The following is a 14,986-nucleotide window of genomic DNA, read 5'->3' as shown; positions in this document are numbered from 1 at the left end:
AAGAATATTCAGAATGTTTAGTATTTAAAAAAAATTCTGATTGTGAAGAATTTAAAAAAATTAAAATAAAATATAAAGCGTTAGAATTTTTTTATTAGAATTTTTTAATTAAAAAATTTCATAACTCCGGGACCGTGGAGTAGGGGTAAGCGTGGTTGCCTCTCACCCAGTCGGCTTGGGTTCGATCCAAGACGGTCCCGGTGGCATTTTTCGAGATGAGATTTGTCTGACCACGCCTTCCGACGGATGGTTTTAGAATTAGGGAATTTAAATGTTTAATAACATTTTTTTTTAATTTTTATAGTTTAAAAATCATTTTCTGAATTTTCTTATTTTTTTAGAATTTTTAGAATCATTTATCAAGATTTAAGGAATTAAATCCGGAACAAAATTTTTAAAATGTTCAACAAATTTTTTTTTTGTTTTCAGATTTTTTATAATATTTTAAAATTTTTAGTTTTTTTTAGAATTATTAGAATTTTTGGATCTATTTTCAGATTATTTATAATGTATAGAATTTTCAAAATTCTGAAATAAAAAAAATAGAAATTTCAGAGTTTTTTGAACTTTTTGCATTTTTCGAATTTTGATTTTATTAGAATTTGTATTTTAAATCTTTTAAATTTTCAGAATAAAAATAAAATAATTCTAATAAAAAAAATCGCAGAATTTTTTGATTTATCAGAATTATTAGAAATTTCCTTATTATAAGAAGATGACAACAACACTGCGTGGTTGCAAAACTCGCCAGGAACAATTGGAGGATTTATCTTGAAATACAGTTCGTAGTTTAATGTAGTAATGATTTTGCATTCCAAAACTTTTCGAATCTATTATAAATGAAAAAATCTTTCAGCAAGTAAAAACCCGCATCACATGTAAACAGAACGGCTTTTTTAAAGGCCGCTCTAATAGCACCAACCTTTTAAAATTTGTAAATTTTACACTGAATGCAATGCATAATCGCAATTTCGTAGAAGCAATTTACACAGACTTTAGTAAGGCATTTGACAGAAAAAATTTCGAATTTTAGAATTTTCAGAATATTTATTAAGTTCAGTATTTTCCAAATTTTAGTTTATTTTTAAGTTTCTGATTTTTTTAAAATATTAGAATTTTTTGAAAAATTCAAAATTTGAAAATTATCAGAATTTTTTATTATTTTTATCAGAATTCAAATTATTTTAAATTTTTTGGAATTATTGGAGTATGATTTTTTTTAGGTTTTAGGAATTTTAAGAATTTTCAATTATTTTTAAAATTTAAGAATCATTAAAATTTTCTAAATTTCTAAATTTAAAGAATTTTTAGAGTTTAGAACTCTCAAAACTTAACTTTTCTTAATTTTTAGATTTTTTATAATGATACTTCAAGATTTTGTAATTCAATTCAAGAACAACATTAACAGAATTTTTAAAATTTTCTAATTTTTCTGAATGTTCGGATTTCTTAGAATTTTTTCTATCATTAGAATTGCTTGAATCTACAGATATTTTTTTTTTTTCAGAATTTTAAGTTGATTTTTAAAGCTCAGTATTATTTCAGAAATTTACTTTTTTTCTTATTTCAGAGTTTTTAAAACCTTTTTAATTTTAAGCTATTTTTTAAATTTGTAATACTTTTGAAATTTTCTAAATTTTCTGAATTCTCAGAATTTTAAGAATTTCAGAATAATCAGAAATTTCCTTATTTTCAAAATTTCCGGAATTTTTGTTCTTTTAGAATTTTTAGAATTATTTTTTTAATTTTCAGAACATTCAGAAATTGATTTTCAGAACTTTCTGAAATTCAGAATTCTTAGAAATATCAAAATTTTCAGAATTTTAGAATCTTCAGATTTTTCAAAATTATCATAATATTTAGTATTTTCAAAATTTTCTTATTTTTAAGAATTTTCAGAAATATAAAATGTTTAAAAAAATTAGAAAATTTGAAAACAAATTTTGTTACTTTTTTTTTAATTTTTGAAATTATTGGATTTTTGGAAAGATTTTAGAACTTTCAAAATCTTCAGAAGTTTTAGAATTTTCATAGTTTCAGAGTTTTTAGAGCTTGTTATACTATTTAAATCTTTTAAATTTTTAGAAATTTAAAATGATGAATGGTTTTAAAAAAGTTAAAAATTTTCAAAATTTCTTTAATTTATGAATTAAAGAAGGTAAACTCCAGAGTGCATAGAACTTTTACCAAAATGCAAGTTTTGGCCTACACGCCAGTAGTGTTGAAAATAATCTCAACAATTAAGGAAAAAAATCTACGGATTGGAATCCATTTAAAATTTAAAGGCAAAGCACCGGCTCCGGTTACGTCTAATCACGCTCATATTTAGGATTTGGGCTTGGTATCAACCACAGGAACAAGGTCGATCAATTTTGTTGGATACAAAAAAGAAAATAAAATATTTTGATCAGATATTAAGTAGACATAAAAAACGAAACGAATATAGTATGAAATAAACATAACAAATCCTCAACAATAAATAAAAAAAAAAACTCTGTGTATTTTGCTGCATCTTATTAACGACTTTAAGTAGTTAGAACATTCTTTTCAATAGCAAACAGTATTCCGCTGTATTAAAAATCAAGCCCTTTTCAATTCCAATTCCTTTAATATCAGCTTACTTCCATGTTTCCACAATTACAAAGTGCTTACCCATCAAAGCATTCTCTCAATGAAGGTTTTGTTTAAGTCCGTGCTTCAAATCCGTTTGCTTTTCACTTTTCCGGAACCATCTTCCGGAACGAAGTTCACTTCCTCTCCCCCCGCCTTAATAGTCATCGCTATCGTCCTCGTCCTGCGACGTTTGCCGCTGGTAAAGTTCCGCATTCTGCTGCAGACTGTACCACTGTTGCTGCTCGGCCGCGGCCTGCTCCTCGCGGGCCTTCGCAAACAGCTCCTGCTGCTGCCGGAGCAGCTCCTCCTCGGGGATGCCCAGGTTCTCCAGCCGGGTGCTTTGCCTCCGCCGTTTCGCGGCGACCTGTTTGCAATCGTTCAGCACCGCTTCCGCCTCCTGTTTGTAGTCCTTGAAGCCGAGCCGGTCGAGCGCCTCGAGGACGTGCTCGGCGTTGATGGTTTTCTTGTTCCGCTGGTTGCACACCTCGTTCGCCTCCGAACTGACCAGGTGGATGAACTCGGTGCAGCAGTTCAGGATCAGCTCGCGGCTCTCGTTGGCCACCCGCACCGAGGGAACCTACAATAGGAAGATATCGTTACCTAAATTTGGTCCACCAACAACAAGGAATTCCCGACGAACCAATTCCTTGATGATTTTGTTGATGCTGGCCCGGGGCAGGGTAAGCTCGTCATCTTCCGGGTTGTTGGGCGGGCACAGCTCGTCGTGGGGATCCGACATGGCCAACGGGGACTCCAGCGGAAGGCAGGGCGTGCCAATCTAGTTTAAACGCTCTCTTTCGGCGGCAAAGCGGGAAATTCAAAGAAAATAACAACCAAATTCTCCTCTTTTTCTCTGGTTTTGGGAGTGAACGCGGAACAAAACAAACAAGTTGTCAAAACAAATTGTGCGACACCAAGAGCAAACGTCAAACTTTCGTCGATTTTATTCGTCGACTTTATTCATCGATTCGGCGTGAGAATAGAACGAGCTGAGTTTTTGGAAAGGTTGTGAAACGAAACGATTGATATGGTCGATGTTGCATAATTTCGGGCGATTCCAATTTTTGAAGCATATGCTGGGAATATGGATGATTCAACGGAAGTTTTTTATAGTTCGAAATCATATTTACTTTTTTTAATATTAAAAATCTGGGTAATGAATAGAAAGAATGCGTAACGTGATTTTCGAATGATACCACTTTGTTTACATCTACAAAGTAGGAAGCTGTTCAAGCATAAGCATGGCGAAGCTGATCCAACAAGCATAGATGATTTTCACTAAACTAGGTTTAAAAAACGGAATCGAACAATAAAGACCGCTTCTGGATGGATACAACCACATCGACTCCATAAAAAACTTCCATTCATAATTATTAAAAAAAATACCGACTTCAACTTTCTTCATTCATGCAAAAAAAAAAAAAAAATGGTAATAAATAATGATCGATAACAATACTCTCTACTTTTGGCGAACAGTAAATTGGTTCAACTTTGACAGTTCAAAATTGAAGCCGTTTTGCGAACCACTATTCAGCACCCATTATAGGTAGGGACCTACATAGGGAAATGAAATGTTCTGGGTGAAATTTCAAACACCCAAAGTTATTCAAATTAAAGGTTGAAAAACTTGTAGTTTTTCTTTGATGCTGGCACTTTTCTTGTACCGAACAAGCACAAAAATAACAAAAACTACCAGATTATTATCAACAACAGTTTTACAATACTTGTGATTGTTATAAGTCTCGTTTTTTTTGCCAAAATTATTTTAAATTGATTCCAACCTTGTTCTTGCATGATCTTGTTGCTCGATTGGAACCCCGATTTGACAGTTCGATTGGAGCCCTGAGAGTGACATTTCGCCTCACCATATAGGCTCTCTAATTATAGGACCTCCTACATTTGAAATCACTGAAAAGCGAAAGCTACAATATTTCATGAATAACTGAAAGTGGCTAGTATTTAACATTGAGGTCAAAGCCACCGATTGTGATTGGACACTCAATTTTATTTTAACTGAATGAATGTACATGGAAAAGAAACCCTAAATAAATACGGGTCATTCCTAGAGACCCTAAATAGGGAGACTGGTCTAAGCTGGCTAAATCGATCTGGCAACGTATGTTTTGAGCTTGGCAACACTGATAAGTTTTGCTGGGCGTAAAGGCAAATGCTCGTTTGGATACGTCAAACTCGTGTCTGTTTGGGTACGTCAAATTCACTTCGACCAGTCTCCCTATTAAGGATCTCTAGTCATTCCAGGTCAACTGAGTACACTTTTGGACTCGACCTTCACCGATTTGGACCAAACTTGGAGGGAACGTTTATCTATCGATAGTTAACAGAAATCCCAAGTTTGGTGCTGATTGGACCATCCCTCTATTTTTGGCACCGCCCTCTTTTTTGGCGATTTTCTAAAAAACTTTTTTTTCTTTTAATCATAACTTTGCAACTATTTGAGCAAAAGACTTTCTACAGGTTGCATTTTATAGAAAATTGTCCAAGGAATTCGATAAAAATAAAATTTTAACCCTTAAATGCCCACTAATATTATATTTTATCGTTTTAAGTATAAAAATTCAGTTTTGACCAATTGATTATATTTTTATTTTTTTTATTTTATCGCCATCGTGTTCCCCGGACAATTTTACATAATAATCAATATAGACTTCAAACTAAAATGAACTATTGACGAGATACAGCGATTTTACTGAAAAAAGTTTGATTTTGCGCAGCACTCGGAAGTTCATGGTGTACTTTTCAACAAAAAGGAATGAATCTCGCATAATTCGGTTTTTATATGTGAGAAACTTATTTCGGATTTGAATTCATAGGACAGAGTGCAGTGCAAAATCAAACTTTTTTCAGTAAAATCGCTGTATCTCGCCAATAGTTCATTTTAGTTTGAAGTCTATATTGATTATTATGTAAAATTGTCCGGGGAACACGATGGCGATAAAATAAAAAAAATAAAAATATAATCAATTGGTCAAAACTGAATTTTTATACTTAAAACGTTAATATATAATATTAGTGGGCATTTAAGGGTTAAAATTTTATTTTTATCGAATTCCTTGGACAATTTTCTATAAAATGCAACCTGTAGAAAGTCTTTTGCTCAAATAGTTGCAAAGTTATGATTAAAAGAAAAAAAAGTTTTTTAGAAAATCGCCAAAAAAGAGGGCGGTGCCAAAAATAGAGGGATGGTCCAATCAGCACCAAACTTGGGATTTCTGTTAACTATCGATAGATAAACGTTCCCTCCAAGTTTGGTCCAAATCGGTGAAGGTCGAGTCCAAAAGTGTACTCAGTTGACCTGGAATGACCCATACATTAAACAAAATGGAGCGAAGCAATGATTTTTTTTAAATAAGTTGTTTTTGTAAAAATCGACGAAAATGGCAATTTTTTTTACCCTAATACGGCGTAGGTCACTCTAATGGCCAAACAAAAAATACGGGTCTTATTATTTCGGCCAGGGAACCTCCAGTCCAATTTTGAGCCAAATCGAAGCATTTTTTCGATAATTTTCATATCTAGATTTTTTTTAAAGGTCCTGTAAGCTATTGTGTTTCATATGTTTATAGGACCTATTGAAAAAAAAAAAAAACTCTGGGCATGAGCAATTCTTTACCAAACCAGAAAATGGATTTAACTGATATTGTTTAATTTGGCTCATACTTTGTGGGGGCCTCTTCAATCACCAAATAAGCCACTTTGTGTCATTGGTTCACCAATACAAATATCCATATAATTTTGCCAGCTGTTCATACAGAATAAGGCAACAATGTCTATGGCATATTCTGAAATGCCGCGCGGCGTGTACCTTTGAAAGAAACGGACAATATTCGAAAATCTGTAACTTTTGAAGAATTTTCTTTTATTGATTTGGTGTCTTTTGGTACGTTCGTTTGAAGAGCCGGTGCGTGTGGTACTGAGTGCTAGTTTTGGTTCAATCAAACGTCATTTCTGGAGTTTTTTTTTCAAAAGGTCCAATAAACCAAATTTTCAGTTTTTGTTTTTGGGTGTTTTTTAATAACCCTGACTCAAGGCGGTTTCAAAAACACCCAAAAAGCAAAAACTGGAAATTTGGTTTATTGGACTTTTAAAAAAACTCCCGATCTGTTAGTCGCATGAAACTGAAAAAAATATCAGGTGCGACAGTAGAGTTTCAATTCCAAGATGGCGGCAAAACTCTTGCGGAATTGGCGCGAGTTTCTTAAAAAAACACTTTGACAGCTCTGAGTGCGGCACTCTGTGCGAAACTAGCCGTCAAACGAACGTACCATTTGGCAAAGTTGTAGGTATTAATGAGGAGTATTCAGAAAAAAATTATCTTTTTTTCACAAGAATTCGAATTTCATAAATTCATATTTTTGTATTTTTGAAATTTTTTATGTGTTTTAGGGGACAAAACCCCACATGTTTTAAGCCATTCAGAAGTATGACCCAAAATTTTACCGACGAGTTATGCTTTTTTTAAATAGTGTTTTTTGTAAAAAATTAAATCTTGTACTTAATTTTTGTTGACCTAATTAAAGTAATATTATGAATGGTTGAGTTAAAAGAATCATTTTCAAAATGGAATTCAAACACAAACCTAAACAGAATAACATTTTGATGAATGGTGAAAGTTTTTCCTCCAAAATATGGTAGCGAAAAAATGGCAAATGGTTTCTCGAGCTAGAACGTTAAAGAAAATGATGACGACGGATTCAGGTCCTCATCTCTGTTCCCCCATCGTGCCAGGAAGCGAAAAAGGGTAATACGAGACGAGAACCTATTATCATTTTATTGTTATTATTTTTTATGGCGGGATTTTATTGGTGAATCGTTTTATTGTGGTTCTTGGGGCGATTTTTTTTTAGCTGCGAGGTTAAATTGGACCTTTCTTGGTTATTGGATCGCTGCTCTAGATTTTGGGGTTTCTTGGCCGATGGCCTGGGTCGTCTCGCGCGAGTTGATGAATATTTAATTGATTTAAGTGAGCTTTACAACAGCTTGATTCTACTGGTTTGATTGCATTATGTGGCATAATTAGCTTTAAAAGTCGTAAATAAATTAATGAGCAGGTGAATAAATTCCAAACGTAACTAGTTGACTAATTATAATTTGTTTGTTTACAAACTTCATAAGCCCTTTGCGTTGTGGCCAAACGTCACCACTACACGCCATAATGGAGGCTGCCATAAAATCTGGTTGAGCGGTCGTCCGCGTGAAGTTCTGGCCCAGTTCTGCCCGAAACCAAATCGAATCGATTACGCTCCAGACAAATGTAGTCAAACATCGGTCCATCGGAATTCGTAGAACCGGGAATGTGAGGAGACACCGAAAGTGTGACAAATGTGACGCAACCTCGACGACAACACGAGGAAGAGCCAGAAATCACCAACCATGATGTTTGTTTATCACTCAGCGAACATATCTCAAACATATAAAACCGAAACAACAAACAAACTGTGTGTGTGTTTGTACATGCTAACTGACTCGGTCTAGCTCTCTGTGGTTTGTAGGTTAGGAACTACTACCGACTGTGTGAGGAGAGAGGGGGTCTCCGATTTCCAGAATATGTGGATCACTGGCGGAGGGACGGCTGTCGGTGGTAATCCAAGGTAGAAGAGGTGGAAATAGATAGATCGAGAAGCACTGATGAATTTATAATGAGCTTTTGATCAACGAATTGAGATATCGGAGCACGTTTCAAGCACCCCGGATGATTCTGTGCGGGACCAGTGGTGTAGCACGGTACAACATTGGGAAGCGTTTCGAAACAACACAAGTCATGACAACACGCTCGAGCACTTAATGACCATGCAGAAGAAAATTTCATAAAAAGAAGTATTCCCTTTGTAAAATACTGTCGAATCCTCGGTCGAATCTGTCAAATTAGCTATAAAATGAAAGGAGGTATTGAAACATAGTCCCTTTTAAAAATACAGTCCTATCTGCCAAAAACAACTTCACAAATTATATGAAACAGTGTTGCTAGTTTTATTACCTAATTTCTCGTATTCTGGATCGTTAAGAGCCACGACTCCATGATTGGACCGATACGTAAGACAGACGATTTTAAACCGAAATGGACGTGTCCCCGGTGTCCCCGTCCCCTCTTCAAACCACCCCCTGGGGTTGGGTGCGTAAAGTCTCTAATGAAAGACGAGAATCGATTAGAAATGCTGATGGATTTAATGTCTATGAATAATTCCACCGAGTTTGTGATCGGAGATTATCTCTGCAAACCAGGCCCGGCGGCGGCATCCATCGAAGTGGAGAGGTTAAAGACGCAGAGTCACGCTACTTTTTAAGCCGATTGACCGTCGATGTTGCCCCCCCCCCCTCCTTCACGGTTGATGTCGGAATGTTGTAATCAAATTAACTCCGTCCGCGCGAGGACGTTGACGGTGTGGAGGAGAGCTTCTGTTGGAAAGCTTTGGCGAGCAGAACCGATTGATTTGTAATCGGCGTGAGTCTCGAGAGTTGGGCGGATGGACAGAAGAGCCTAATCGGCTTAGTGCGGTCAGCTGCCACCGAGTGGCGCTAGTGAGCTGGAAGGTGGCGTTGGCGTGTCTGGTGAAGATATTTTTTTTGTTACTTTGCTTCAAAATTTGACACCAACTAGGGGTACAATATCCTTTCTCAGCCTATTTATATAATCGGCCTATCAGCACTTTGATCATGAATTACAGTTTAAATAAAGTGTTTTTGACTGCTCCAAAGTAATAAATAGCTCAAATAAATGTGAGCAAGCAACTAATCATTGTTGATACATCTGAAAATGATGAGTTAATAGCGGAAAACGGCAAAAGTGATGAGAATTGGTCGAAAGGCTTAGTGTGATTAATGCCTATGTTTCCTATTGTCAAACAAACGAGAACACTTTTTTTTACATTTCACTAGAATGTTTATGATTTTTCCTCTTTTAATCTTTTTTTATTTTTAGTTTTTTTTTATTTTTTGTATTTTTGTATTTTTGTGTTTTTGTATTTTTGTATTTTTGTATTTTTGTATTTTTGTATTTTTGTATTTTTGTATTTTTGTATTTTTGTATTTTTGTATTTTTGTATTTTTGTATTTTTGTATTTTTGTATTTTTGTATTTTTGTATTTTTGTATTTTTGTATTTTTGTATTTTTGTATTTTTGTATTTTTGTATTTTTGTATTTTTGTATTTTTGTATTTTTGTATTTTTGTATTTTTGTATTTTTGTATTTTTGTATTTTTGTATTTTTGTATTTTTTTTGTATTTTCGTATTTTTGTATTTTTGTATTTTTGTATTTTGTATTTTTGTATTTTAGTATTTTTGTATTTTTGTATTTTTGTATTTTGTATTTTTGTATTTTAGTATTTTAGTATTTTAGTATTTTAGTATTTTAGTATTTTAGTATTTTAGTATTTTAGTATTTTAGTATTTTAGTATTTTTGTATTTTTGTATTTTTGTATTTTTGTATTTTTGTATTTTTGTATTTTTGTATTTTTGTATTTTTGTATTTTTGTATTTTTGTATTTTTGTATTTTTGTATTTTTGTATTTTTGTATTTTTGTATTTTGTATTTTGTATTTTTGTATTTTTGTATTTTTGTATTTTTGTATTTTTGTATTTTTGTATTTTTGTATTTTTGTATTTTTGTATTTTTGTATTTTTGTATTTTTGTATTTTTGTATTTTTGTATTTTTGTATTTTTGTATTTTTGTATTTTTGTATTGTATTTTTGTATTTTTGTATTTTTGTATTTTTGTATTTTTGTATTTTTGTTTTTTTGTATTTTTGTATTTTTGTATTTTTGTATTTTTGTATTTTTGTATTTTTGTATTTTTGTATTTTTGTATTTTTGTATTTTTGTATTTTTGTATTTTTGTATTTTTGTATTTTTTTATTTTTGTATTTTTGTATTTTTGTATTTTTGTATTTTTGTATTTTTGTATTTTTGTATTTTTGTATTTTTGTATTTTTGTATTTTTGTATTTTTGTATTTTTGTATTTTTTTGTATTTTTGTATTTTTGTATTTTTGTATTTTTGTATTTTTGTATTTTTGTATTTTTGTATTTTTGTATTTTTGTATTTTTGTATGTTTTGTGTTTTTTTGTATTTTTGTATTTTTTGTTTTGTATTTATAAGCTCAATCGATTTACTCTGAATGCACTCCATAGCATTTCAATTAAGTAAACGTTTCCCTACCCACAAAAAAACTCAAGTTACTAAAGGGCACATCCAAAGGAATGTCATCAGATGACCCCAACCCCAAAGAACATCGCTCAAACGAGATGGTGTTCATCGTTTATGCACGAACGGATCCTTGCGTCCTTCAAGCCGCTGTAGTCCCTCGAAAAAAAAATGTCCCACACTTCCTCAGCCATCTTTTCCAGGAAGCAAATTCGTTAGAGGATTTTATCGCCCACTTTCGCCCCACTCCTCGACTCGGGAAGGTTCAGAGATAAACCTACTCTTTTCCTTCTTTTTTTTTTGCTTCGCTTGTCCTCAAATCTTCAACGACCCAGAAAAAGGACTTTGTTAGACCACCTTTAAGGGAGCGCGATTCACGAAAAAAAAAACTCCAAGAATTGGACTCTTCTTTTCGTTCGTGAGAGTCTCGGAGGAAGATCTGCGGAATTTTTAATGAGCCCTTTGTGCGAAGAACCATCATCGACTTTCGGGAAGGGGGGAAAAAGGGAAAGATTCGCTAGCTAATAAAAAAGGCCAAAGTCGCGTTTCGTTGCGGGATGAGATTAGGAGGAATCGCGATGCCTTTTGGCCATTGGATCCTGGAAGGAGGGCGGATTGCGTCGACTTTCGTGACCATCGGCGTTTTGGACCTTTTAATCTCGACGGGAGATAAGGATTTGACAAGTTTTTTTTTGTTTCTTGAAGGGGTTTTGGGATATTCGGACCGGGATGGGATGGGAAATGTTTAGGTTGTAATTATCTAACCTTTTCTTGAACAACAGCTTAGTGTAGAGTTGCAACCGGGACTCCTTGAGACACGACGTTCCGGACGCAGCACCATCGCTGCCGATCATTAACCTCCCAACCACCCACTGACCTCATGTCCGCTTCCGTCGTGTCCTTCTCCGGATTTCGCCAACCGGTTCAGGCACAATTCAATCACACTCACAATTCCGAGCCAAACGTTCACTATCAACTGTTCACAGCGTAAACATAAACATGCGCCGCTTTTCATGCGCTGTCAAAAACCAAGTACACGCTTCAGTAAGGATTAGTCTGTTTCGGGTTATTATTACCCGGTCAATTGTTGTTTACATTATTTTGAAGGACGACTCTTCATATTTATTTATCTCTTCGACTTGTGCTGATAAAATTTGAAATGTTCTTGAAAATCATTTCGAGAGATTTTCTATATAAATTTTAAACGACAAATTAATGACTCAATAGAAAACCACTTTCCAGTTTGAACAAATCGCTCAATCGCGTTGCGATGCCATTTCATCGACACAGGAAACGCAATTTCATGCCCCAGTAGCAAATCTCCGGAAAGGGGACCACGGTGCAATCTGCCATCAGTCTTAAGGTGCTAATTTGGAACGGAGCAAGTCGCCATATAACTAACTACACTAATCCACAAAAGCCAAAAGCTGACCATGGTCAGGTCCAAATTTAATCATTTCGTGGTCGTCATCGTCATCTTTGGGGTTGGGACAAGGTGTCGTTAATGCCACTTTTGGGGTGTCACTCGTGGCCGTGTGTGTGTGTTCCGCGGGGCTTGAAATTCATCGAGGTTAATAGCCATCATCAAACCTGTCCGTTTTGTCCGCGATCTGTCCGCGGCCCAGCCGAGGAACACGAAAAGTTTAAGTTTCAGTCTATTTGGTGATTAAAATTCCAAACCTGGTCGCGGCGGTACCAATAAAATTAATGCCATCTAGTCGTTTGGGGCAGCAAAAAACTTGCCCCTCTTTATGATGGACGATGTTCACCCTCGTTGGTCATTTGGAGCTTGAGCTTTTTTTTTTCTTTGATGGGGGGGACTTCCATCTATCTCTCACTTATCTCGCCTCGTATATCAACTCCGAAATCTCCCAAACAACAGATGAAGTGAGACCACAAAACCGTGACCGCACCGAACCGGTGGGAAAAGGTTAATCTCCCCACAAAAAGCACCCACCGGGGGGGTTTACTGGGGGCCAAATTTGGTTTTATTGGATGAGGAGGAGGACCAAATCTTGACCGACGGATCTCGACCGAAGGCGAAGACGATGGCAATGGGGAGAGGAAAAAAAATCAATTCCCACAAATTAGCATAATTATTAGCATACCCGTCGGCACCCCAACCCCTACTCACGGCAGTCTACCCGCTCTGTCCAAGTGACTATGCAAAAAATCCCTTTTAACAAAATGCTTTAAAGCAATTAACATTTTAACCGCAATTAATTGGAAAATCAACTTTGTCCTTCACAAAAAAAAATATGGTAATATTCATCATGAAATGATGACAGATTTTGTGGCAAAAAAATGATTAATTTACCTCTAAAAATGATGAATTTTCATCAGTTTTTGATGAATATTCATCAGGTTCACATTTTTATACATTTTTTAAGTAATATTACACAAAAAAAGAAGTAATATTCAACCAACCAAATTTTCAACCTTTCAAAATTCAACTTTTTTTCTGTGTTATTATTAAAAATTAGAAAGTCTTGTAATATTCAATTAATTAAAACTCCCTGGAGATTGCTAAAATTTCACGCAGTGTATACAAATTTTGGTAAATATTCTTTACTAACAATCCCAGATAGCAAGATTGGTGAACAACGGGTTTATAAGAACTGATGTTCATTTTGTTTGCTACTAGGAATTGCAACCTAACCATTATTTACGATTTACAGTTGTGGTAACATCATTACAAAAATCTTAGGTATAACAAAACAAATACATTGCACATTGATTTATACAAAAAAAACATGTTTTGTTTGAATAACATAATTTTGCAATTCTTATTTTTTGGCACTTTTTTTTACTATTATAAATACAGGGGCTCAAATTTAGCACCCCCTACAGCGTGGTGCAGACCCGTAATGCTATGCTATGCTATGCTATAAATACAGGGGCTCAAATTTAATATGTTAATCGGCAATCTATTTGAGTATACAAAATGGCTGTATACTTTTTTATTTTATTCTTTGGTTATTCTTTGCCAACCTCCCTGCAAATTTACCTAGAGGTTGCCTAGGGGAAATATACCCATTTTAAGCCCAATAAGCGGTCGTGTTTGAATGATGCTGGATAATCTGAAGTGTTTCTTGAAATTTACTAAAACCAAGTAAACTAACGAGAAGAGCAACTTTTTGTGAAAGTTTCTGTTTATTTTCACTTTTACCAAAATTTATTCTATTTCTTTTACAATCATTTAAAAAAAAAATCCAAAATGTGTTCTAATCAAACGAGAATGCATTGAGCCACGCCCATTTTTCTATTTTCAGCTAAGTTCTTTTTTCTTCCTGCGTTCTTTTGGGTCTGCTTAGTGCTGCCAACTTTGATGACATTTTAAGCGAACACTCACGAAAAGTAGCATTTTTAGAGATAGTTTTCTGGCATCACTGGCTCACTCCAACAGGCGCTGCTGGTGGTGTTGGTGGCCACTCTTTGTTTTTTTTTTGCCTTCGCTTCTCGCTCGGTTTTCTTCAGCCTTTGATTGGAATGGGTCATCAGAATTCAAACGTCAAAAGACTTAGCGTGTTTGTTTTTTTTATGGCGCTTGCTAATTATTTACATGTTTTGGGATTATTTTTCGAGTGAGTGACTAACTAATGTGCAAAAGAACATGTTGCCGGTAGTTGGAAGCAATTTTATATATTAAGCGCTTTGAAATCGTTAGCACAAGTAAAAAGATACTGATGGCGACTTTCGTTAAGCAGTTTACCTCTCATCTTGCGTGTGTATAAGTGTGTCATAATTGAAATTATGGTCAAAAGTGCATTAAATTTGATCTTTTTGGCCAGTGAATGGCATAAATTTGCGTGCTTACTTGAGGTGGTGCTGTTGCTGGTAAGTTTATAGCCTGAATAGTATTTTTGGAGCTTTAATCGAGCATCAAACTCTTCATATGACGAAGCATCAAACTCTACATATGACGAAGATAGGTGTTTGATTAGAAAGGGTATATTTCCCCTACAAAACTTGTTGAAGAAATATTTTCTACATATTTCCAGCGAAGCAAAATGTATATCCGAAAAATCACTTTTCTAATCTCAATGCACAATTTATTTTTTTTTACTCCTACCTTGCCAACAGCCATTGAAATTTACATATTTAAACTATTATTTTATGATTCGATTGTTAAACGATTTTTTTTTTCAAAATATCATCATATAACAGTTTTCAAAAGTTTTCAAGGGTTAGAAAAAATAAATCAAATAGAGAT

The 14,986-nt window shown here is 34.3% G+C and overlaps 1 protein-coding gene across 1 annotated transcript; it reads right to left on the bottom strand.

Moving 5' to 3' along the window:
* Positions 1-2,466: 2,466 nt before the first annotated feature.
* Positions 2,467-3,515, bottom strand: LOC120419312 (protein Dr1). Its single transcript, XM_039581981.2, has 2 exons — positions 3,254-3,515; positions 2,467-3,190 (listed from the first exon to the last, which is right to left on the bottom strand). Exons 1-2 carry the CDS (start codon positions 3,350-3,352, stop codon positions 2,768-2,770), a joined length of 522 nt encoding a protein of 173 aa, XP_039437915.2. The 5' UTR covers positions 3,353-3,515; the 3' UTR covers positions 2,467-2,767.
* Positions 3,516-14,986: the final 11,471 nt, after the last annotated feature.

Source organism: Culex pipiens, chromosome 2 (genome assembly GCF_016801865.2).
Source record: "Culex pipiens pallens isolate TS chromosome 2, TS_CPP_V2, whole genome shotgun sequence".
Taxonomy (NCBI): domain Eukaryota; kingdom Metazoa; phylum Arthropoda; class Insecta; order Diptera; family Culicidae; genus Culex; species Culex pipiens.
This window is presented reverse-complemented; position numbering and strand designations above follow the sequence as displayed.